Genomic DNA, 24,290 nt, shown 5'->3' on the forward strand with positions numbered 1-24,290 from the left:
TATCAGTTTATATCAATTGGAACATCTGCTACACAGTTCCATCTAAAAAGGGGAGGAATGAAATTTGTGGACATGAGGGAAAAAAACAGCACACTGTAGTTGAAATAAGCAAGGACTTTGAGGTCAAACACTTTAACTTGGATCCTGGTCTTGGTATTTTGCAGCTGTGTGGTCTGAATTACAAATTCTTTTAACCTTGTTTTTTTATCTGAAATGCCAATAGTAACTCTTAGGGACACTGAGGATTTGAAACAGTAAAGTTTCTAACCAGTGATTTGTGCCCAATAAAGGATAACTATTATTATGAACTGTCTCCCTGTAAAAGCCCTGAAGCAAGAGTAAAAGATAAAGCTAACTATAATATTACTTGTTCAGTGGCTAAGTGTGTCTGATTCTGCAATCCCAAGGACTGCAGCATGCCAGGCTCCCCTGTCCTCCACTATCTCCCAGAGTTTGCTCAGATTGATGTCCACTGGGTGATGCTGTCTAATCATCTCATCCTCCGCTGCCCCCGTCTCCCTTTGCCTTTACTCTTTCCCAGCTGCAGAGCCTTTTGCAATGACTCAGCTCTTCGCATCAGGGAGCCAAAGTATTGGAGCTTTAGCATTAGTCTTTCCAATGAATATTCAGGATTGATTTCCTTGGGGATTGACTAGTTTGATCTCCTTACAGCCAAGGGACTCTGAAGAGTTCTCCAGCACCACACTTGGAACGAATCACTTCTTCGGTGCTCAGCCTTCTTTATAGTCCAACTCACACCCGTACATGACTATTTGAAAAACGACAGCTTTGAGTACACTAACCTTTGTCGGCAAAGTGAAGTCTCTGCTTTTTACACTGTCTATGTTTGTCATAGATTTCCTTCCAAGCAGCAAGCGTCCTTTAATTTCATGACTGCCGCTACCTTCCGCACTGTCCGTAGTGATTTTGGAGCCCAAGAAAATCTGTCACTTTCCCCTTTTACCCTTCTGTTTGCCCTGAAGTGATGGGGCTGGATGTTCTGACCTTAGTTGTTTTCATGTTGAGTTTCAAGCCAGCTTTTTCACTCCTCTTTCGCCCTCATCAAGAGGCTCTAGTTTTTCTTCACTTTCTGTCAATCATTTGCATATCTGAGGTTGTCGATATCCCCACCCGCAATCTTGATTCCAACTTGTAATTCCTTCAACCCGACAAACCCGTTACTTGCTAATAAGCAAACGCTACCTCAAGGCTTGAAAAAGTTTACATTCAACTTCTACATTTTCTTACAGTAGTTTGACAAGGAAAACAATCACAGTAAAAATATGCTCAGATAGGTTAGGTGCAATAAACCTTCCCATGCACCACCGTTTTGGCCCTGATTGTAAGTAAAAGAAAACGCGGAAACCAGGTGACTAAACAGCTTCAGCTTCTAGGACAGGTGCCAAAAAAAATCTTCCAAGTTGCAGGGGAAAAGTAGAGCTCATCACTAATGGACGTTGTGAAGCTATCAAAGGGGCATTCAGCCTCCATCTATCCTTTGTGTAAAAAGTAGCAATTAAAGAACACCCGTGTACCCACCATCCAGTTTTTCAAACTGGACTCTTTCTATTTCCATTAACCAAGATGATGGTTTTTCAAACGCAGGAACGACGACTCCCTGCAGCTCGGACAGCTGTGTCCTCCACAAAGTCTTCCCAGAGAACGAATCAGCTCCCTTAAAACTGGGCCCAGACCGCCCCGCCAGTCTCCCCGAACCAGAATTGCACCCGGAGTCCCCTCTTCGGCGGCCGGGTCACGTGACGAGGTGGCGCGGCCCCTCCCCCAGGCGCTGAGGGTCACGTGGGCCCGCGGCCCCGCCCTGTCGCCCTAGGCCGCGGCAAGGTGGGGCCTGGCGTTCGCCCCGGAAGTGGCTGTCGGGAGCTGACAGCTGCTGGGAAGGTGGCGGCGGCGGGCCCGGAGCAAGATGGCGCTGCGGCCGGGAAGTGGAGCTGGCGGCGGCGGGGCCGCGGGAGCCGGCACAGGGGCCGCCGGGGGAGGCAGGTGGGTGTGAGGAGCTGGACCAGGACGCGCCCCGCCGACGCAGGGGCCCCGCACCGGCGACGGGTGGTCGGCGGTTATGGCGGTTTTCGCCCGCGCCGACCCCTGTTCCCTGGAAACTAGGGCTGCGGGAGAAGGGTCGTCCTCCGGTAACCGGGGCCGAAGGGGCGGATGGAGCCTGGGCGCCGGACTCCTGTCCTCTACACTCGGGTGCTCTGGGGCCGAGCGGGGAGGAGACGGGGAGGAGGCGAGGGTCCCTTTGGCGCGGTTGGCAGCCGGCCGGGTGGGTCAAGGAGGGACCTCGACGCCTCGCTTCTAGCCCGGCTGTATCTGAAGCTGCCAAAGACTTCCCTTTCCCAGGGCTTCACCAGGGGCTCGGAAAGATCTTTTCACAGAGCTGGACAGGTGTTTCCAAGATATATGTGTGTGTGTCTCTTTGCACACTTCGTCTTTCACCGTCTTGTCCTTTTACTTCCTTAACATACCAGAAACAGGAAAACCTGAAGACCTTTGCATTTGCTAAAGAGCTCTTGTAGAGGTAATTCTTAACACCTGTCTCCTCAATAAACACCAATTCACTGTTGAACAGCACGTAGGCAGTTATCAGGACAAAGCTTCCAGACTTTTACTTAATCCTTAAACAAATTTGCTTTCTCTGTCATATTTCAGCTGCTAATCGCCAGTGCTTCCCATATCCAGAAGGATAAAAGAAATGAATGAGTGCAACCTGGCAAGTTTACCATTTGAGGAAATGCTTGATTCTGTGAAGTTTATATCCCACTTCTGTTAATGACCTAGTCTGACTTTGTTTTGCTAGCCAACCCGAGGTTCATACACATTTGGAGATAAATTTAGTTCTTTATCTTAAGCATCCCAAATTATTTTTGGAAAACCAAGTGTTAGTTTTTTGATATGCAGGGTTTTAATTTTGGAGTCATGAATACCACAGTGTGAAGTCTTTAAAGTCATCACCTCCTGCAGGTGCTTGTAATATACATATATATATGTGCCAGAAAAAAGAAGCAGTTGCTGTTAAATAAACCACCTGTGTGTGACTCCATCTTTCATTTTCTCTACACCTTTAGATTTAAGACTGCCTTTTTTCCCTTTTGTTTTCAGATTTTCACTGTTGCATTAGTTTTTCAGCATATTTGGTTTTTTTTTTTTTAGCATAAGTCATTACTGGCTGGAGAAGACAAATACGTAAATCTCTTTTCTGAACATCAGGACATTTTTTGAGGGGCATTAATTTGATCAAGTATATGATGAATCATGGCACCAAGTTCTGGGGAAATATAAACTTAAAAGAATTTGGCATTCTAGACACAGGTTTGGGGGTTTTTGTTGTTTTTTTTTGAGGGGGATGTTTTTCATTTGGGGTTTGTTTTTGTTTTCAAAACAGATGAAGGCATCTTTGGTGTAGAAAGTTGAGTGGATCGTTTCCTTTAGTCTGTAGTAGTTTAACATGAGCACAGTTTTTTTTTTTCCCCTAAATATGGCCTTAATTGTGATAGAAATTAGAACTTTAAAATTTTTGTTTTCTATTTAAAATTTGGTTGTAGTAATGTTGCATTATTAAACGAGGATATATGAGAGAATAACTCAATTTTATATTGAAAAATGTGTGGTAAGTATTCCCTGCATTGGAGATTTTCTGAGGCTGAGAAACTATGCTTAATTTAAAAAGTGGACAGTTTTTAGAGACCAGTGGTGAGGGCTGAAGAAGCTAACATTATGGCTGCGACCTAAGTATATTTTAGGGAAAAAGAAAAAGAACCAGGTGGTCTCTTTCAGCTTTTAATAGAGGAAATACATTAACCATAATTTACTGTATTTCTTAGGTACTTGTCTGTCTGCTAAGAAGCGAAGCAAAAAGCACTGGCATTTTCCACCTTTACTAATGTTAGCCTACTTTTGACTGGTATCCTGAATGGGCTACTTGGAATAAATTGTAGAGTTGTGTAAAGGGCAAAATTTGTCCAAGAGATGAGAAGTAAAAAAGCATTTTTTAAGTCAAGTATTCTAGGGGAAAAAAAAAAAAGTTGAAAAATCTTGGTTAGTCTGTATCCTTCTGGGATAGTATCATTAGTAAGCTTGTCCATTTCTTGCATTTATAAGCTCCTTAAGGGCCTCCTCATCTTTTTATCTTCCACAGTATAGTACATTGTACACACAGAAAACATTCTATAAATATTTGTGGATTCAAGCATCATTGGAGGCAAACAAGAGCTATTTCAGCTGGGCCTCACTTTGAGGAGGGGTCTGCCCTGGTGGCTCAGAGGTTAAAGCTGCCTGCAATGCGGGAGACCTGGGTTTGATCCCTGGATCCGGAAGATCCCCTGGAGAAGGAAATGGCAACCCGCTCCAGTATCCTTGCCTGGAGAATGCCATGGACGGAGGAGCCTGGTGGGCTACAGTCCACAGGGTCGCAAAGAGTTGGACAGGACTGAGCAATTTCTCTTTCTTTCATTTTGAGGAAGAGGAAAGGGTCAAGAGATTGTCATGGAGATGGGAAGGCCTAGTGAACAGTAGGGGACAGCAGGTAGGCTGGATGGTGGACTGTGGCACTGAGTGGGAGAGAAGAGTTGTGAGAGAAAACTGAAAAAATTCTGGTCCAACTGGAGCGGGCCCTGAATATAAACTAAGGAAATTTGATTTAAGGAGGAATCACTACATTGTTTTAATCCCAGGAGCAGCCTTATCAAGGGCTTCCCAGGTGGCGCTAGTGGTAAAGAACCCGCCTGGCAGTGCAGGAGATGTAAGAGATGTGGGTTCGATCCCTGGGTTGGGAAGATCCCCTGCAGGAGGGCATGCAACCCACTCCAGTATTCTTGCCTGGAGAATCCCATGGACAGAGGAGCCTGGAGGGCTACAGTCCATGGGGTCTTAACAGAGTCAGACATGACTGAAGCGACTTAGCATGCACACATGCAGCCTTATCAAATGGTCCTTTAGGGAGATGCGCCTCACCTGTGCTACATGAACTGCATTAGAAGCCATAGCGTCTGCCGGTGGGGAGATCCATTGGGAGGTCTTGTTGTGTCCAGGCTTCAGAGAGAAGGAAAGGCTGATCTGGATTAGTCACGAAGATAGCTGAAAGTGGATGAATGAGATAGGCATGTGACGAATAGAGCTCACAGTGCCGCTTTCATACCAGGACACAAGTGACGCACAGTGGTTTCATCTTTGAAGTCAAATTGCTTGTCATCTTGCTGCCCAGTTTTTGGCCAAGCTTTTGCTGTCTTTATCAGTATCTTACCAGTCTTTAAGTATGGTGGCTGTTAGTGGTCTAAACATTTCAGAGAGTCTTATGAGTGGTACATAGGTCAGTAGGTAGTTTGGGTTGTTGTATAATTATTGGAGTAAGTCATGTTTGTCAATAATAGTCTTATTTTTATTAATTTTTGTTAAAATGTAGTTGCTTTACAGTTTTATGTCAGTTTCTATTGTACGGCAAAGTGAATCAGCTATACATATACATATGCCCCGTCTTTCTTGGATTTCTGTCCTATTTAGGTCACCACAGAGTACTGAACAGGGCTCCCTGAACTAGGCAGCAGGTTCTCATAGATATGTAGTATGTATATAGTGTATAGTATCAGTAGTGTAGATACATCATCCTTATCTCTCAATTCCTCCACCGCTCCCCTTCTCCCCCTTGGGCTTCATACCTTTGTTCTCTATGCCTGTGTCTCTATTTCTGTTTGGCAAATAAGATCATCTGTATTGTTTTCCTAGTATATATATATGTATTTCCTAATACATATATGCATTAATATACGATATTTGTTTTTCTCTTTCTGACTTACTTTACTCTGTGTGACAGTCTGTAGGTCCATTCAGGTCTCTTCAAATGACCCAGTTCTGTTCTCTTTTATTGCCAAGTGATATTCCATTGTAATTATGTACTACGTCTTCTTTATCTAGTAATACCCTTAATTTAGTTTTTGTGTATGTTTTCAAAGTAACCTTTATAGGTCTATAATCTTTAAAACTGATTTTGAAGTCTCAACATGTTGACTACTTAAATGCATTGCTCCTCAGTTTATAAATCTTTTTTTTTTTTTAGTGTGTGATTAACTTTAAAAAAAACTGAGTCCTACGAAATTTCAACTTGCAGTTTAAACATGTTATCCAGTTAACACATTGCTTAGCTAATAAATTTTGTGTGCTATTCAGAAAAGCTGTTCACTGTTCAGGCCTCTCTTTGGGTGCAGGCCCACTTGTCAGCAGGATTTGTGAGTGTTTCAGATCCTCTACAAGGCTGTAAATGACATGTAACTGATAGCTGTCCAACTAGAAATTTGTAAACCACCTTACCAAAAAAGTTCTTGATCAAAGTATTTTAAAGTTACAAGACTCTGCAGTTTGGGTTTTAGGCCTTTTCCTGGTCAAGGGGGGTGTTGTACAATAAAAAAATGCAAAGACACCTAAATTTGGCATAATATTCCTGGATCTCACTATGTGCCTATAAAGACTCTCAGAAATCCCCTTCAGATTCTTATCTTCCAGATTTAAGGACTTTTCCCACTCAGATTTTTTCTTCTTCTGTATTTGTCCCATTTTCTTTCCCTCTGGTCTCAAAGAAATCCTTCATCCTTTTGCTGTGTTAATCCTATCCTCTCAAAAACCTTGTTTCTCAGTCTCTAATTATATCTTTGGTATCCTAAATCTTTATCTCTGCAGCTCCTGTATCCTGTGATGAAACTGCTCACTCAAAGATCATCATTTTTAAAAACAGCAATCTTTATTAACCCCCATTCTTATCAACTTCTCTATAGCATGAGACACTGGTAACTCCTTCCTTAAATGTGGTCCTACCCCAGTTATAACTTTCAGCTATAATCAATTTCCTTGGTTCTCAGTGGCCATTCCCTACACAGTTTTCACTAAGAATTCTCCAGGGTTGCCTTTTGTTGTCTTCTAACTATGTATACACATCCCCTTGACTCCTTCATCCACAACCAGACCTTATCTTTTTTTCTCTTTTTACCTTTATTTAAAAGAGCCTAGGGGACTTCCTACTTAATCACTGGACTCTGTACTTCCACTTCAGGGAGCACGGATTTGATTCCTAGTCAGAGAACTAAGATCCCACATGCCACAAAGTGTGGCCAAAACATAAAGAAAAGAGCCTAGCTAGATTGATGCAGACCCTTCTCTTGCTCTGGCGTAACTTCTCTGATTGCCTGTTAGAATGCTCCTTGTGGACACCTTCCTAGCACCTTGCTCCCCACACCTGCTAACATTGGGTTCCTGTCTGCAGTGAACAGTGTCACCATCCTTGTAGTCACTCAGGCCCCAAATTTCAGAGGCATCTTCAGTTCTTTCAGCTTTTTCAATACTGTTTGTCCATCCAGGTAGTTGCTAAGTCCTGTTGATTCTTCCTTTTAAATAACTTTCATTCATCTCTTCTTTTCCATTCCTTCTACTCTGGTTATGGCCCCTTTCTTATTAAGATTACTTTAATAGTTTCTTTAGCTATTTCTTCTTACTTCAAGTCTTCTCTGCATACCCCATTACCAGAGAAATGTACAGCACATTCCTGATCATTTCTCTGCTGAGAACCTCTGACATCAGGGTGATGTACATCCAAATCACAATGAGGTAGTCCTTCACACTCATTAGGATAACTATCATAAACAAACAAAAATCCAGAAAATAAGTGTTGGTGGAGAATGTGGAACCTCCACCTGGTCCATTGGGAATGTAAAATGGCACAGCTGCTGTGGAAAACAAGCAGTTTTTCAAAAAGTAACCAGAGAATTACTATGTGGCCCAGCAACTCCACTCCTAGGGAGAGACCCAAAAGAATTGAAAGAGGGACTCCAAGAAATACTCATACATCAATGTTCATAACAGCATTATTCACAACAGCCAATCCACTGTCCATCAACAGATGAGTTGGATAAGCAACATGTGGTAAGTACAAACAATGGAATATTACTCAGCCATAAAAGGGAATGAAATTCTGACACGTGCTACAACTCAATGAACCTGAAAATGTTATGCTAAGTGAAACAAGCCAGATGCAAAAGGACTAGTACTGTATGGTTCCATCTAAGGTGGCTAGATGAGACAAATTCATCAAACCAAAAAGTAGAATAGTGGTTACCAGGGGTTGAAGGGGGGAGAGAGTAATGGGGAGTTATTGTTTAATGGCTACAGAGTTTCTGTTTGTGATGGTGAAAAAGTTGTGGAAATGGATCTTGGTGGTTGTACAACATCATAATGCCATTGAACTATACACTTAAAAATGGTTAAAATGGTAAAGTTTTATATTATGTATATTTTACCACAATTCTTAAAAATCTGACTTTATGTACTCTTCAAAATCAGACATTTTAAAGGCCTTCTCCAGTCTGCTTACTTTTCCAATCCTGTGTCTTGTATTCAGCCTTAAATCATTTTTCTGAACGTGCTTCAGCTTCGGCCTCTGAACTTCTGTTCAAACTTGCTGTATAGTGTGCCTTTCTTTTATGATATAGCTCGAGAGGCACCTCCAGAAACGTTCCCAAGATTTAACCCATCCAATTAGTCTGTTTTCTTCTCATTTCTGTTAGTATTCTGGCCCTCTCACAGGCCCTAGTACAGTCTATCCTATGTTAAAAGTTATTTTCCTGCATCTGTGTCTTCAGCAAGCCTGAGCTCATTCAGGCCTTTTGTGTAATAGGCACCCAATAAATGTTCACTGAATTGAATCTAATCCAGCCCTCTCATTTTATGGATGGAGAGATCGGAATCCAGGGGAGTCACACAGCGACAGAAGCAGGATCAGTTTCAAAGTCTTATCTCTTCTGGTTCAAAATTTTCCCCCTTGGCTAACCTGCTGACTGTCATGCATACTATGGATGCTCAACCTGTTTTGATGGTGGATAATTCAATACTTTATTATACCGTGGAACAGATACCAGGGCCCTGGTTACAGTTTTACTTATGTAAAATGTTACGTTTTATCTGAAATCTTTGCACTAGGAAGATCCTCATATATTTTTTAAAAATATTATTTATTTGGCTGCATCGAGTCTCGGTTGCGACATGCTGGTTCAGTAGCTGGGATAGGCAGGCTTAGTTGCCCCTAGGCGTGTGGGGTCTTTGTTCTGCAGCCAGGGATCAAACCCGCATCCCGTGCATTGCAAGGCAGATTCTCAGCCACTGGACCACCAGGGAAGTCCCAGTCCTGATGTATCTTTGTTCTGTTTTCAGCTTCATGTTTCCAGTTGCCAGTGGATTAAGACCCCCTCAAGGTATGTGAACGTTTATGTTGTCAGCTTTCATTTTTCACTATTTGTTTCTGAACTTGGGGATTAAATGAGTAAAAAAAGTTCTGTTGCTGCCAAATAGAGTCAAATTTTCTTATTGTCTTGAACCTGACAGCTTACTCCTAGAATTTCTCAAAAATTGGGTAATCTGGGGAATAAGAAAAATTATTCCTCATTCCTCCCAAACTTATTTAAATATCAAATCAGCAGGTTGTTATTTAACCTCAGAGATGAAGGAGACTTTTAAGACAGGAGTATTAAAGAAACAAGTGACAACAATGAAATGAATTGTAGTTCTCTGAATGCCAGCTTTCTCCTGTCTTCTAGATTGTTAGCTCTGTGGGGCAAGGGCTGTGTCTGCCTTATGCTCATGAGTATCTCCAGCACCCAGCATGCTGATAGGAAATAATCAGGTCTTTTATAGCTGCTTATGGAATGAAAAAATGAACCTCTTTAGTTGTTTTAGCCTATGTTTTCTGTATATGAATTTGATCTTACTATAATCATGTACATAAGTTATCACATATTCTGCTTCTGTTTAAACTATTTTAAGTCTCTCTTATTTCTAGCAGTTTCTCTGCTAGGTATATTCCTTCTCTTTCAGTTTCAGACAAGGGCCCACCAATATCTATTCTAGCTTTGTCTTCAAGGCAACAGTAGTGAAGGGGTATAATCTCAGCTCATCTCTCTGTACCACTGGGACAGAACATCGACAGAAGAATATGCTTGTCTGTCTTCTCACTTCTCCCACTCCTGTGTATGCACTTCCTCTCCACAGTCCAAGCCTCTCTGAAAACTGGCCCTTCTCACAAAGCCAGTGTTGACCGGTTATGGTAGGCCTGCTACAGAAACAGAGACTCCCAGGTCACCAGTAGAGATAAATGACAAGGAGCAGCTCAGTAGCAGGTGGTCAGTGTCTCCATTCATAATCAGTGATGGAGGCTGAGTTTCAGGTAAATTTTTCCAAGGGTCAGTTGTATTCTTGCTCACGCTTATTCATTATTTAAGCTCTCTGTAATTAGATGTGTCCTAGATTTGGATCAAGTGGTTGGAGGTCTGTTGTTGTTTAGGAAGACATCACAGCGTTTTGTGTTTATTTTTGTGGCTCCTAATTTTGCATTTTTATAAACTTTCAAGTAAAAATCTACATATGAAGCAAAGGAACAGGACAAGGATAGAGCCCACAAGGTTGCCTGATATTTTTTTTTTCTGGAATTTGCAGCTGTTTTTGAGGGTTGTTTTTTTTTTTTTTTTTTTTAATGGAGTGTGTTAGAGTGGACTTTTTGATCTTTTGAAGGCTTTAAATTACACATGGGTTATTTCTGAAAGCCTATACAAGGAACTGACAAGAAGAGTGGCCACCAAAGTGAATGGGAGACAGAAGAGAAACAAGACTTGTTTTTCAACTGTTTATACTTCTGTGGCTTTAGATGTCATGCCATATCTTTGAGTTACCTGTTCAGGACTTAAATAAAATTATGAAAATAAATAAAACTGTAGCTCCAAAGGCATCAGAGGGATAACATCCTCCTGTGCTATATCCAGTCTCTGCATTCTCATTGTGCATGATGGAGTGATCCCTTACTCTTTCAAGTCTTTGCTTAAATGCCATCCTTTTGGTGAAACCTCTTCTGACTATGAAATGGCAGCCACTTCTCTCCCTGACTCTCTTTACCCCTTACCCTCACCTGATGTTCACTTATTTCTTTTTATTATCTACCCCAGTTACAGTGTATGTTCCATGAGAGTAAAGACCTGGCTTTGTCCAAAACTGTGTACCTAGAATGGTGCCTGACGTAGAGTAGGGCTTCAAATATTTGAATAAATGATTAATATAAGTGAATAACTTGCCACTGATCGGTGTTACCTCAAATGTAATATCCATGCTTCTGATACTAAACTCTGTAAATACCTTGAAGGTACACAAAATTCACTAGATAAACATGGTAGACTTTCAGTTCAGTTCAGTCACTCAGTCTTGTCCAACTCTTTGCGACCCCGTGAATCGCAGCATGCCAGGCCTCCCTGTCCATCACCAACTCCCGGAGCCAACCAAACCCATCTTCACCGAGTCGGTGATGCCATCCAGCCATCTCATCCTCTGTTGTCCCCTTCTCCTCCTGCCCCCAATCCCTCTAAGCATCAGAGTCTTTTCCAATGAGTCAACTCTTCGCTTTACCAGACCTTTAATTTTTTTTAATCAAAATTTGATTCTTTTAATCCTTATACTAGAACTAGCATGGATGTGATCTGTGGTACAGTATAAAATTAGGATGAAATTTGTGTTCAGGCTATGTAGGGATTTTGTTTTATTCTCTGTTGCATACCAAGTATTTAGAACTGTGCCAAAATAGTAGACATTTAGTATTTATTAAATCCCTGGAGGAATGTAGTTTTCATTGTCCTCTTGGGACTACTTCTTTGGAAAAGTTTGGGAGGTACCATACGATAAATCATACTTTCATCCATTATATACTTTGCATGCCAGTGGCTGTTTTGTGGTGTTATATTAACCATATAAGGAAAGAGAAGAGAAGTACCAATTCTTTAAGCATATTAGGTATTAAACAGTCTTGTGAATGTGAAACCGAGGTACAGAAAGAAGTTAAGCAAGTTTGCCCAAGGTCCCAAACCTAGCAAGTGATATTTTTAGTTGGCTTCAGAAGTTCATGCTCTTAACCTACTTTTGTATTAAAAGAAGCTTAATTAATGTTAACTCTTAACTACTAGTTATTTGCTGCTGCATAGAAAATTACCCCAAAACTTAAACAGTTTACTATTAAAATAGTAAACCACGCTGTATCTGTGAGTCAGGTATCTGGGAGTAACCTCACTGGGTGGTTCTGGCCCAGGACCAAGGAGATTGCAGTAAAGATGTCAGCTAGGACTGGAGTCATCTAAAGGTTTGATGAGATGGCTCATTCACATAGATGGCAAATTTGTGCTGCCTTTTGGCAGTAGGTCTCAGTTCTTGCCACATGGATTCTCCATTCTCCATAGGACTGCTTGAGTATTCTCGTGATGTGGCAGTGGCTTTCCCAACAGCTGATCCCAGAGAACAAGGATGAAGCTGCACAGTTACTGAGAACAAGCCTCGTTTCCACAGCATCCCATTGCTTATACTGGTCAACCCTATTCAGTGTGGGAGGGAAGGACAAGGACATGAATGCCAAGAGATAGAGATCCCTGGGGGTCGTCTTGAAGGCCAGATAGGTCATGTTGTGTATTTTTTAAGTATGTGCAAAAATTCTGTACAAGTATTATTATCTTCATTTTACAGATGAAGTTTTGTTAGCTTGCCCAAGATAACAAAGCTAAGTAACTCATGGACCTGGAATTTAAAGCAAGTCTGTCTCACACCAGAGCCTATGCCTTTTCCTCTCTACTCTGCCACTTCCCAAGAAACAAGTCCTTTAGGTACTTAGAGTTTTAAGAAAGTAAAGTGCTTACTTTCGACCTTAACAATATCTTTGTTTTTCAGCAGGTCTGATGCCGATGCAGCAGCAAGGATTTCCTATGGTCTCTGTCATGCAGCCTAACATGCAAGGCATGATAGGGATGAATTACAGTTCTCAGATGTCCCAGGGACCTATTACTATGCAGGTACTTGCCTCTTCTTAGCCAGTGTTTACAAAGTTATTGTTAATTGTCTATATACCAAGCTACATACTCGGAGCTTAATGTTGTATTTAGAAATAAGTGTGGTCTGCATCTTAGGTGGCTTCCTTTGAAATAAAGTGAATATATGCCACTGCCCCAACCCACGCCTCCACGGGGAGATCCTCAAACGCCCCCAGGCAGGTCTGGCTCAGTCTTATGGGGTCACTGTTCCTTTCCGCTGGGTCCTGGTGCGCACAAGGTTTGTTTGTGCCCTCCGAGAGTCTCTGTTTTGCCGAGTCCTGTGGAAGTTCTGTAATCAAATCCCACTGTCCAGAGTCAGATTCCCTGGGGGTTCCCTGTCCCTTTGCTGGATCCTCAGGTTGGGAAGTCTGATGTGGGGCCTAGAAGCTTTGCAACCGTGCGATACCTTCTTTGGCATTATTGCTCTCCAGTTTGTGGGTCGCCCACCTGGCAAGTATGGGATTTGATTTTAATGTGATTGTGCCCCTCCTACTTGCGGCTTTTCCTTTGTCCTTGGCCATGGGCTATTCTTTTTTTGGTGGGTTACAACATCCTCCTGTCAATGGTTGTTCAGCAGGTATTTGTATTTTTAGTGCTCTTGCAGGAGAAGATGAGCACATGTCCTTCTACTCCACTGTCTTGATTACAGGAGTGGGCTTTTTTTTTTTTTGCCATGTATTATTTAATTAACATTTTTAATTTGTTATGTTTTTAAAAACTTCTTAAAGGAGTCTTTTGTTATTAAGTAAATAGAAAACCTCATTTGAGGATAACCAAAAAATAAATATGGTGAATCAAAACAGTATTACTAAATACTAGCTAGATGCTATTATTCGTTGGAGTAGATAAACCTTGTATTTACTTTCTCTTCATTTAAAAAAAAGGAAATTATGTCTACAATTTACCTGTAAGTGGCTCAACCAAAAAAAAGTATAGATGTGTAGAAACAGAGCAAAGTGTTAATTTTATAGTGTTCTTTCAAGTTTTCTGTAGGTTTACAATTTAAAACAAAAGCAAGGGGTTGGGTGAAAATAACATGTAAAACGAGACATAAATGGGAATCTGAGAGTTGCAATGGAATTAAAGAGAATTTTCCTGCTGTCATGCTGAACATGTGTCCCTGTGTAACTGGTCATGATCGCAGGTAGTGTCAATTAAAGCAAATAATTCTGTTTTGTTTTGGTTTAGAATTGGTGAGTGAAATTGATAGTATCATGACTTAATAAGTGCAGCCTAAGAAATGGGCTTTATCCATATCCATTTAGATTTCCATATTTTTGTAAACTATCTTCAGCCATGGTATCCATTTAAACCAAGTACACTGAATCCAGGAGTCAAATCTTTGGTGGAATTCAAAAAAAGTGTTATATTATTTTTTTAAAAGGGAGAAGGAGAAAGAAAAAAGGGAAAAAATCATTCACAAATAAACCAGAGCAAAAGAATTTTGTATTACTAATATTTTAAGTACCACATATTTCTTTTTTTACCTAATTATTTAAAATTTTCTATTTCTGCATGTTTTATATATATATTAGTACAAGAGCACATGTATATAACTTATAAATAATGTTGAGTTAATCAGAATTTAAGTTTAAACTGTTGTCACATTGAAGTCATTTAAGCAAATAAAGTTTCTATGTTGTCTGTAAAGATTTAGGAAAACTTCCAAATCATTCTTTTCTTTTTAATTTTATTTACTTTTAAAAAGTTTTGGCTGTGCTGGGTCTTCGTTGCTGCGTGTGGGCTTTCTCCAGCTGCATCTGCTGGGGCTGTTCTCTGGTTGCGGTGCATGGGCTTCTCACCACAGTGGCTCCTCCTGTTGCAGAGCACGGGCTCTATGGCATGCGTGCTCAGTAGCTGGGGCACAGGGGCTTAGTTGCCCCGTGGCATGTGGAATCTTCTTGGACCAGGGATTAAATCTGTGTCCCCTGCATTGGCAGGTGTATTCTTAACCTCTGGACCACTTGGGGAAATCCCCAAGTCATTCTTTATTCATCTCCACTAGGAAGAAAATGGGAATGAATTAAGCTTTTGTAGAGTTTAAGTTCAAGTTACTCAGCTTTCACTAGGTTATGCTGCAGAAACAAAAATCCCTAAGTCTCAATGACTTACAGAAACAGATTTCTCATTTGAGATACCTGTCCTTGGATGAGCTGGCTCTGACTCAGCTCTGTGTTCTTTATCCTGAGACCTTTACCTAGGACATCCCAGACTCCTGGCATAAATGAGAAGAGATGACCAAACCCTGTGATGTCTTTTAAAGCTTTCTGTCAAAGGTAGGAGTTATCAATCACACTTCTGCTTACAAAGGTAACTTGGCCCAAACAAACATCAATGGGGAGTCTACCAGGAGGAATGCACACCACAGAGGGATGTGCCAACTTCTTATAGTAAGGGCAGCAAGTCATTGTAAACAGGCCACCAAAGAATACCATGTGTTTCTAATTAAGATTTAGTAAGCTTCCTGCTTCAGCAATACGTGAACCGTGAACTTCCAGATGTTCAAGCTGGCTTTAGAAAAGGCAGAGGAACCAGAGATCAAATTACCAATATCTGCTGGATCATCAACAAAGCAAGAGAGTTCCAGAAAAACATCTATTTCTGCTTTATTGACTATGCCAAAGCCTTTGACTGTGTGGATCACAATAAACTGTGGAAAATTCTGAAAGAGATGGGAATACCAGACCACCTGACCTGCCTCTTGAGAAACCTATATGCAGGTCAGGAAGCAACAGTTAGAACTGGACATGGAAGAACAGACTGGTTCCAAATAGGAAAAGGAGTATGTTAAGGCTGTATATTGTCACCCTGCTTATTTAACTTATATGCAGAGTACATCATGAGAAATGCTGGACTGGAAGAAGCACAAGCTGGAATCAAGATTTCTGGGAGAAATATCAATAACCTCAGATATGCAGATGACACCACCCTTATGGCAGAAAGTGAGGAGGAACTAAAGGGCCTCTTGAAAGAGGAGAGTGAAAAAGTTGGCTTAAAGCTCAACATTCAGAAAACGAAGATCATGGCATCTGGTCCCATCACTTCATGGCAAATAGATGGGGAAACAGTGTCAGACTTTATTTTGGGGGGCTCCAAAATCACTGCGGATGATGATTGCAGCCATGAAATTAAAAGACACTTATTCCTTGGAAGGAAAGTTATGACCAACCTAGATATTCAAAAGCAGAGACATTACTTTGCCAACAAAGGTCCATCTAGTCAAGGCTATGGTTTTTCCAGTGGTCATGTATGGATGTGAGAGTTGGACTGTGAAGAAAGCTGAGCGCCGAAGAATTGATGCTTTTGAACTGTGGTGTTGGAGAAGACTCTTGAGAGTCCCTTAGACTGCAAGGAGATCCAACCAGTCCATTCTAAAGGAACTCAGTCCTGGTTGTTCATTGGAAGGGCTGATGCTAAAGCTGAAACTCCAGTTCTTTGGCCACTTCATGCGAAGAGTTGACTCATTGGAAAAGACTCTGATGCTGGGAGGGATTGGGGGCAGGAGGAGCAGGGGACGACAGGATGAGATGGCTGGATGGCATCACTGACTCAATGGACATTAGTTTGAGTGAACTCCAGGAGTTGGTGATGGACAGGGAGGCTTGGCGTGCTGCGATTCATGGGGTCGCAAAGAGTCAGACACGACTGAGCAACTGAATTGAACTGAAGCTTCCTGCTGAAATCTTAACAAAGGATACAATTTTAAAATCAATTTTCACACTAAATACCGTTTTCTGAATTGCACGTGTGTTTGCTCAGTTGTGACCCCATGACTATAGCCCTCAGTCTTCTCTGTCCATAGAATTTTTCCAGGTAAGAATACTGGAGTAGGTTACCATTTCCTTCTCCAGGGGATCGTCCCAACCCAGGTATTGAACACGCGTCTCCTGCATTAGCAGGTGGATTCTTTACCACTGCACCACCTGGGAAGCCCCTTCTGACTTATGTAATTATCTGAAAAATGTGTTAAAGAGTTTGAAATAACCAAAACACAGTAAGGATCTCTAATACACAGAGCAACAGTAAATAAGTGAACTACTAGATTTGATACCACGGAAATAATTTCCCTCAGTATCAGGAGCTCCTAAATGATCTTAAAGTAAAGAGACTTCCCTTTTGGTCCAGTGGTTAAGAATCCACCTGCCAATACAGGGAACATGGGTTTGATCCCTCCTCCAGGAAGATCCCGCAAAGAAGAGTAGACCCTGCTTGCTGCAACTAGAGAAAGCCCATGTGCAGCAGTGAAGACCCAGTGCAGCCTAAATAAATACATTTTAAAAAATGATAATCCAAAATCTTTTTCCATAACCTTTAGTCTTGCTGGCAGGTATTATATGCTACTTGGAATCTGTTCAGTATTCTTAAAGGAGAAACTTACAGAAATCTTACCTTTTTCCTCCAAACTTAATAGCCTTAACCAACCACAGATGTGTATGAAGAATACCTCTTATTCTTTAGTCATCCCTTAAATCTTTGAAGGATACACAGATAAAAGTCAAAGATGAAAATTAGTTTTGGTTGCCTCATAGCCCTCTACTCCCCAGAACTCATAAAAAGAACACAGTTAACAAGATTTCAAATACGTTTTGAGGTTAATATTCAAAATATTTCAGGTATTCAGGTAAGAATGAAATATATGATGAACAATGTGTGAGCCAGTAAACCATTTTTAGTTAAACTTTTTAATTTTGAGGTAAAGTAGGTACATGTGTATATAAGAAATAATACAGAGAGTCCCCCAGTGGGAACTGCTTGGAGAATGGTAGTGTAATATCACAGCTGGATGTTGGCCTTGATACAGTCAAGATACAGAGCATCCACCACCCCAGGGATCTCCTCATGTTGCCATTTTGTAACCAAATTCACTTCTCTCCCACTTAATGCCCCCCTAACTGTTGTCAATCACTAATATGTATGTCCCCCATTTCTATAATTATATGATTTCAGCATTAGCTAAATTGAATCGCTAACATTTTGAGATTGGCTCTTTTTGCTCTGCATAACTCTCTCTAAAGTCGTCCGAGTTGTTGCACGCGTCAGTATTTCCCTTCATGTTGTTATCGAGTGGTATTCCATTATTGGAGGTGCTATTGTCTGCTTAGCCATGCACCCACCGAAGGACTTCTGGACTGGTTTACTTTTTAGCTGTGATAGAGGTTTTTGAACATAAGGCTTCATTTCTCTGGGATTAATGCCCAGGAATGCTAGATGGCATGGTATTTGGAAGTTTAGTTTTTAAAGAAATTGTTAAACTATTTTCTAGAGTGGTTATACCCTTTTACATTCTCACAGGCAATATAGGAGTGATCCAGTTTCTCTACATCCTTGCTAGCATTTGGTGTTATTTTCTGTTGTAGCCATTTGATAGGTGTGTTGTGATATCTCATGATTTTAATTTGCATTTCCCTTGTGACTAATGTCAAAAGAAAATTCAGGGAGCTTTACTTGATATGGATATTTTATTGGGCAAGAAACAAATTATTCCTGAACAGGGAGACCTCAAACCACAAGTGATTCTAGCAATTTATTATAAACATGAATGAATTCATTGTTTTCTACTGTGATTAGTTTCTCGAAATTTACTTTCCTTTTCATTGCTAAGCTTACTTTTTTGTAGCTTATTAGGTAGAATACTGTGATGTCACATTGACATGAAGAAAGCTTAGGTTTTGTTTCAGGTCAGGCAGCATTTCAGGGAAATCAGAACAGTGTTATGATTTGGTTATGTGACTGTGAGCCTGTGGCCTAGGGACATATTCAGAGTGTGGCCTCCATATTGGTTTTTCTTTAATGATGCTAGACATATTTTCATGTGCTTACTTGCTGTCTTTATATTCTCTTCGAAGAAGTGTCTGCTTCTATCTTCTGTCCATTTTCTTGTTGGATTTTTTTTGTTATTTTACTGTGAGAGAGTTAAAGCTTAGGCAGGCCGGGGCCCTTTAAGGAGGAGGTGAACTTTCTCCCTCTTGCTTTCCTTAAGCCTTGTGCAACAATGTATCTTGCCCAAGAACTGGCCTTTCTTTAGGAGCTAATGATCACAAGGCACAATGTCTTACTGGTGGAAATGCTTTTCTTAGACTCTATGTTAATAATTAAAATTGTAACAAATCTTGCCTGGGAGCCTATTTCTCAGCAACAATATATCTCACCCAGAAACACCTTGCCTGGAACAGGTTCCTTCTGGCTAATCTTGTACTGAAGTTATCTCAAGGATGTATGCCTTGGGAAAGGGTCTAATGGAATCTGTACAGCCTTGAAGTGTTGTTTTTTATCTTTTCAAGCGGCCAGTTGAAGAGTACATGATGCATGGTTGCAACTGGTGAGGCAGGCACTCTGCTACCTGCTTTTAGTGCCTCTTGGTGGAGGCTCACTCTGTCCTTTCACTGTAATAAAACTTTGCTACACAAAGCTCTTGAGTGACTGACACTGTGTCTTTTGGGTCCCAGAATGAAATTTTCTCCTTCAGAGACCACAAATTCTGACACTTTTCACCATAAGCTATCAACTGTTGAATGTCAAGAGATCTTTATATATTCTGCATACTAGCCCTTTTTTGGATGTGTGGTTTGCAGATATTTTCTGTCAGTTTTTGTCTTGTTTTTTAGTCTGTTCAGGCTACTGTAACAAAATATGAGAGATTGGATAGCTTATAAACGACAGAAATTTAGTTTTCCCAGTTCTAGAGGCTGGAAGTTCAAGATCAGAGTGGCGACATAGTCGACCATAGCACTTAGGCATGTTTATCTGGGTGTTTTTCTAGGTTCTCTGTTCCAGTCCACTGATGCGTGTGTCTGCTAGTCTTGATTATGTTAGCTGTGTAATATGATTCCTCCTATGTTTTCTCCAACACTGTTACAGTAAAATACACATAAAGTTTACCATGTTAACTATTTTTAAGTGTACAGTTTAGTGGTATTAAATATATTCACATTGTTATGCAGCCATTACCACCATCCATTCTTGTAACTCTCTTCATTTTGTAAATCTAAAATTATCCTTATTGTTCGATAACTCCCCATTCTTCCCTCCCTCCAACCCCATGCATCTACCCTTATACTTTAAGTCTTTGTGATTTTGACTACTCTAAGTACCTCATGTAAATAGAAGCATACAGTCTTTCTCTTTCTTTGGAGAAATGTCTGTTCAAGTTCTTTGCCCATTTTTGAATTGAGTTTTTTGTTGTTGAGTTTTAGGACTTTCCTGTTTATTTTGGACATGAATCCCGTATCATATATGTGATTTGCAAATATTAACTCCCATTCTGTGGGTTGCCTTTTTACTCTGTGGGTTGTGTCTCTTAATATACACATTTTTAACGTTTTCTTGAAGTCCAGGTTGTCTATTCATTCTTTTGTTAACTGTGCCTGATGTCATATTTAAGAAATCATTGCAAAATCCAGTGTTATGAAGTTTCTGTTCTGTGTTTTCTACTAAGAGTTTTATTGTTCTAGGTCTTACATTTTGGTTCACGATCCATTTGGAGTTAATTTTTGTATAGGGTGTTGGCTGAGGGCCCAGTTCTGTTGATGACCGCCATTTGTTGAAAAAGACTGTCGTTTACCCAGGTCTTAGCACCTTCATCAAAAATCATTTGAACCATATATACAAGAGTTTATTTCTGGCTTTCTGTTCTTTTCCACTGCTCTGTAACAGTCTTACTTTATGCCAGTGAAAGTGAAGTGCAAGTTGCTCAGTCGTGTCCAACTCTTCGCAAGCCCATGAATTATACAGACCATGGAATTTTCCAGGCCAGAATACTGGAGTGGGTAGCCGTTCCCTTCTCCAGGGGGTTTTCCTATCCCAGGGATCGAACCCAGGTCTCCTGCATTGCAGGCGGATTCTTTACCATCTGAACCAAAAGGGAAGCCTGCTTTATGGCAGTACTATTACTATTTTGATAGCTGTAGTTTGGTGGTAGGTTTTGAGATCTGGAAGCTTGAATCCTCCAGTTTTGTTGTTCTTTTTCAAGACTGTTTGGCTATTAAGGGTCCCTTGAGATCCTGTATGAATTTTAGGATGGATTTTTTTTATTGCTGCAAAAATCTCATTGGGATTTTTATAGGGATTTCTTTTGTAGATTGCTTTGGGTAATATTAACATTTTAACGATATTAAGTTTGCCAATCCATGAAATATGGATTATGTTTCTATTTATATATGACTAATTTCTTCCAACACCGTTTTTATTTTTCATCGGCATCATTCCATAACTGGGATAAATCTTTGGAGAAAACCATTGTTAAGTGAAAAAAGTCAAATACAGAAGGAAACACATGTAAAATTTTAAAGCCTAGAGATTATGACATTCATGAATTATATAAACATATACAGAAATGAAAGGAAACAAAAGTGAATTTATGACAGTGATAATCTCTGGGTAAATAGAGGAAGAAAATTATAACTGTATTATTTAAAGGTTTTTTTTAAGTGTTCATATAGCTGCTGGGGCTGCCCAGCTGGCACAGTGGTAAAGAATCTACCTGCCAGTGCAGGAAACACAGAAGACATGGGTTCCATCCCTGGGTTGCAAAGTTCCCCTGGAGAAGGAAATGGCAACCCACTCCAGTATTCTTGCCTGGAAAATTCCAGAGGAGCTGGCGGGCTACAGTCTGTGGGGTTGCAAAGAGTCAGACGTGACCAGGTGCACACACACGTGCACATAGACACACACACACCTGCTCTGTAGTATTATGTTGCAGGAAAATATATGTATATATTCTTCTGTTGATGGACACTTAAGTTGCTCCCAATTTTTTGCTTTCTGTTTTGAGTTTATGGATTTTTTAAAAAATTTATTTTAATTGGAGGCTAATTACTTTGTAATATTGTAATGATTTTTGCCATACATGGACATGAAACAGCCATGGGTGTACACATGTTCCCCATCCTGAACCCCCCTCCCCCCTCCCTCCCCATCCCATCCCTCAGGGTTGTCCCAGTGCACCAGCCCTGAGCACCCTGTCTCATGCATCGAACCTGGACTGGCGATCTGTTTCACTTATGATAATATACATGTTTCAATGCCATTCTCCCAAATCATCTCATCCTCTCCCTCTCCCACAGAGTCCAAAAGACTGTTCTGTACATCTGTGTCTCTTTTGCTATCTCACATACAGGGTCATCATTACCATCTTTCTAAATTCCATATATGTGCGTTAGTGTACTGTATTGCTGCTTTTCTTTCTGACTTACTTCACTCTGTATAAGTGTTCATTATGTATTCTGGATTCTAACCTTTGTGGTTATTTGTGCCGTCAGTATGTCCTTCTAGACTTAGGCTTATTTATTAACTTTGTCAATGGTGTCATGTTTTGTAGAAGTTAAGTCTGATGGATAAATCATTTCTTTTATGGTTTGAGCTTTTTGTGTCTCATCTATGACATAATCCAACCCAGAGGTAGTACTGATATTCTCCTGTGTTTTCTTATTAACAAATTATATTTTTTGTATATAGGTCTTTAACCTACCTGGAATTGTTCTTTAGGTATCAGTATGATGCTGAAGGGCCTAATTTTATTTTCTATTTGAATAGACGGTTATCCCCCAAATCATTTATCAGTAGCCCATTCTGTACCTGTTGAAATCTAAGATGACTCCTGTAATGCCTAATTTCTTCACATGCTTTCTTTGGTTTTTAAGCTCTTTCGTTTGCCTCATTGCTGTATGTGTCTATACCTGCATCAGTACATGCCTTACTGTCTTGTGTTCTAACCCAAGATGAGCCTTTATCTGGTGGAGTGGAGCCTCTGTTGTTCTTTTAAAGAATAATGGCTATTCATGGCCACATCCCCTTCAGTATGAATTTTGAGATCAGTTGAGCAAATTCCATGTAAAACCTGTAGGGATTTTGATCGAAATTGACATTTTCACTCATTTAGTCTTGCTGTCGCATCTCTCCACTTGTTCAGGTTTTCAGTAGTCTTGGGTAACTTTCAGCTTGGGGGTTAATTTATTTGTGTTTTAGTCTTTTGAGTAGTTTATTGAATGTATCTCAGATTTCTGAGTGGGTTTTGTTTTGTTTTTGTTTTTGCTGTGTTATTCATTCACTGTATAGATAAGGATTGGTATCTCTTAACCTTTCAGTTTATCTAGATTTCAAAAGAAAGCCTAAAATTAGGCTGTATGACATGTATAAAGTTACTTTTAAGGAATAGGAGAAACACACAATGCCATTTAGAAAGTTTGAATCTTCTTGAAGAACAGAATTGTGTAACTAGAAAGGCAATGTGGATAATAACACCTTCTTTCATTCTTTATTATTTTTGTGGAATATATCATTTTGTCTTTTAGCCTGTCTGATTTGAGTGATTTCTTCTGTGTTCTATGTTATTGAACATAACTAAGAACAAGTTTTGATTTGGGTAAACTAAGTCAAAATTTAAAAAGAAATTTAATCCCTTACCTCAAAAAAGAAATGATAATTATGTGACATGACAAAAATGTTAGTTAATGCTATGGTGGTAATCATTTTGTGATATATAAACAAGTGTATCAAATAAGCATGTTACCTACCTTAAACTTATACAGTATTATCATATGTCAAATTATCTCAATAAAACTGGAAAAAATAAGGAACTGATTACATTATAGTGGGAGAAGGAGAAATATAATACTAGGACTATGACACTAATTTTTAGCAGCAAGAGAACCATACTGTGATTAAAAATAAATATGCATGGCCACCACCATCCAGGATTTAGAATAGAGTGTTAGTAATTAAGCAATATTACTTGTAACTTCAGTTGTAAAGTACTGGAAACTATTTATAAACCTGCCAGGTTGCTAGTATTCATTGAACAGGTAATGTGTCTGAGCATATGAATAGGCAGAAAAAAACATTTAAAATAGTTTTAAGTCTGAATTTGGTGGTGGTTTTTGATAACTGGACAGGCAGCATAGCATGATGGAGAAAATGGATTTTGGAACCAGAAGCTGCCTCGTTCTAATCCTGGCTCTGTCATTGCCAGTAATGAGTGAGATACTTAACTATTTTCTACTTCAGTTTCCTTATCTGAATAGGAGCACCTATTGCGTAGGTTTATTATAAGGGTTCAATTAATTGATACATGTAAAGCACTTAGAAAAGCCCCTGGGACTTAGTACAGACTTCATAAGTGTTTGTTCTTATTAAGGTCTATTTATTAATCATTATCAGAATTATCTCTAATTCTTGTGATCTTACATTTATTGAGAATTATGTAAACATATGACTGGTTCTATGGCTGACGTATGGCAGGAACACAATAAAATGATATCTGTATTACAACTATTGTGTTCTTTTATCTACTTGTTTAATTCTGTATTTGAAGAATCTTGTTTCAGAAAAAAAATGGAATCGTTACTGTTTTTGAAAGTATTCTGTCATCAGTATTACTTCTAATGTTAAAGATAATTATTTTATAGTAGCTGC

At 40.0% G+C, this 24,290-nt stretch overlaps 1 protein-coding gene across 1 annotated transcript in view; it reads left to right on the forward strand.

The window, feature by feature from the left end:
* The first annotated feature begins 1,844 nt into the window (after positions 1-1,844).
* The window catches only part of SYNRG (synergin gamma), an 87,657-nt gene continuing 65,211 nt past the window's right edge, over positions 1,845-24,290 (forward strand). The window contains 3 exon segments of the mRNA XM_070390501.1: positions 1,845-2,001; positions 9,205-9,245; positions 12,745-12,863. Coding sequence (XP_070246602.1) covers positions 1,925-2,001; positions 9,205-9,245; positions 12,745-12,863 — 237 coding nt within the window. The 5' untranslated portion in view covers positions 1,845-1,924.

Source organism: Bos mutus, chromosome 19, assembly GCF_027580195.1.
Source record: "Bos mutus isolate GX-2022 chromosome 19, NWIPB_WYAK_1.1, whole genome shotgun sequence".
Lineage (NCBI taxonomy): Eukaryota > Metazoa > Chordata > Mammalia > Artiodactyla > Bovidae > Bos > Bos mutus.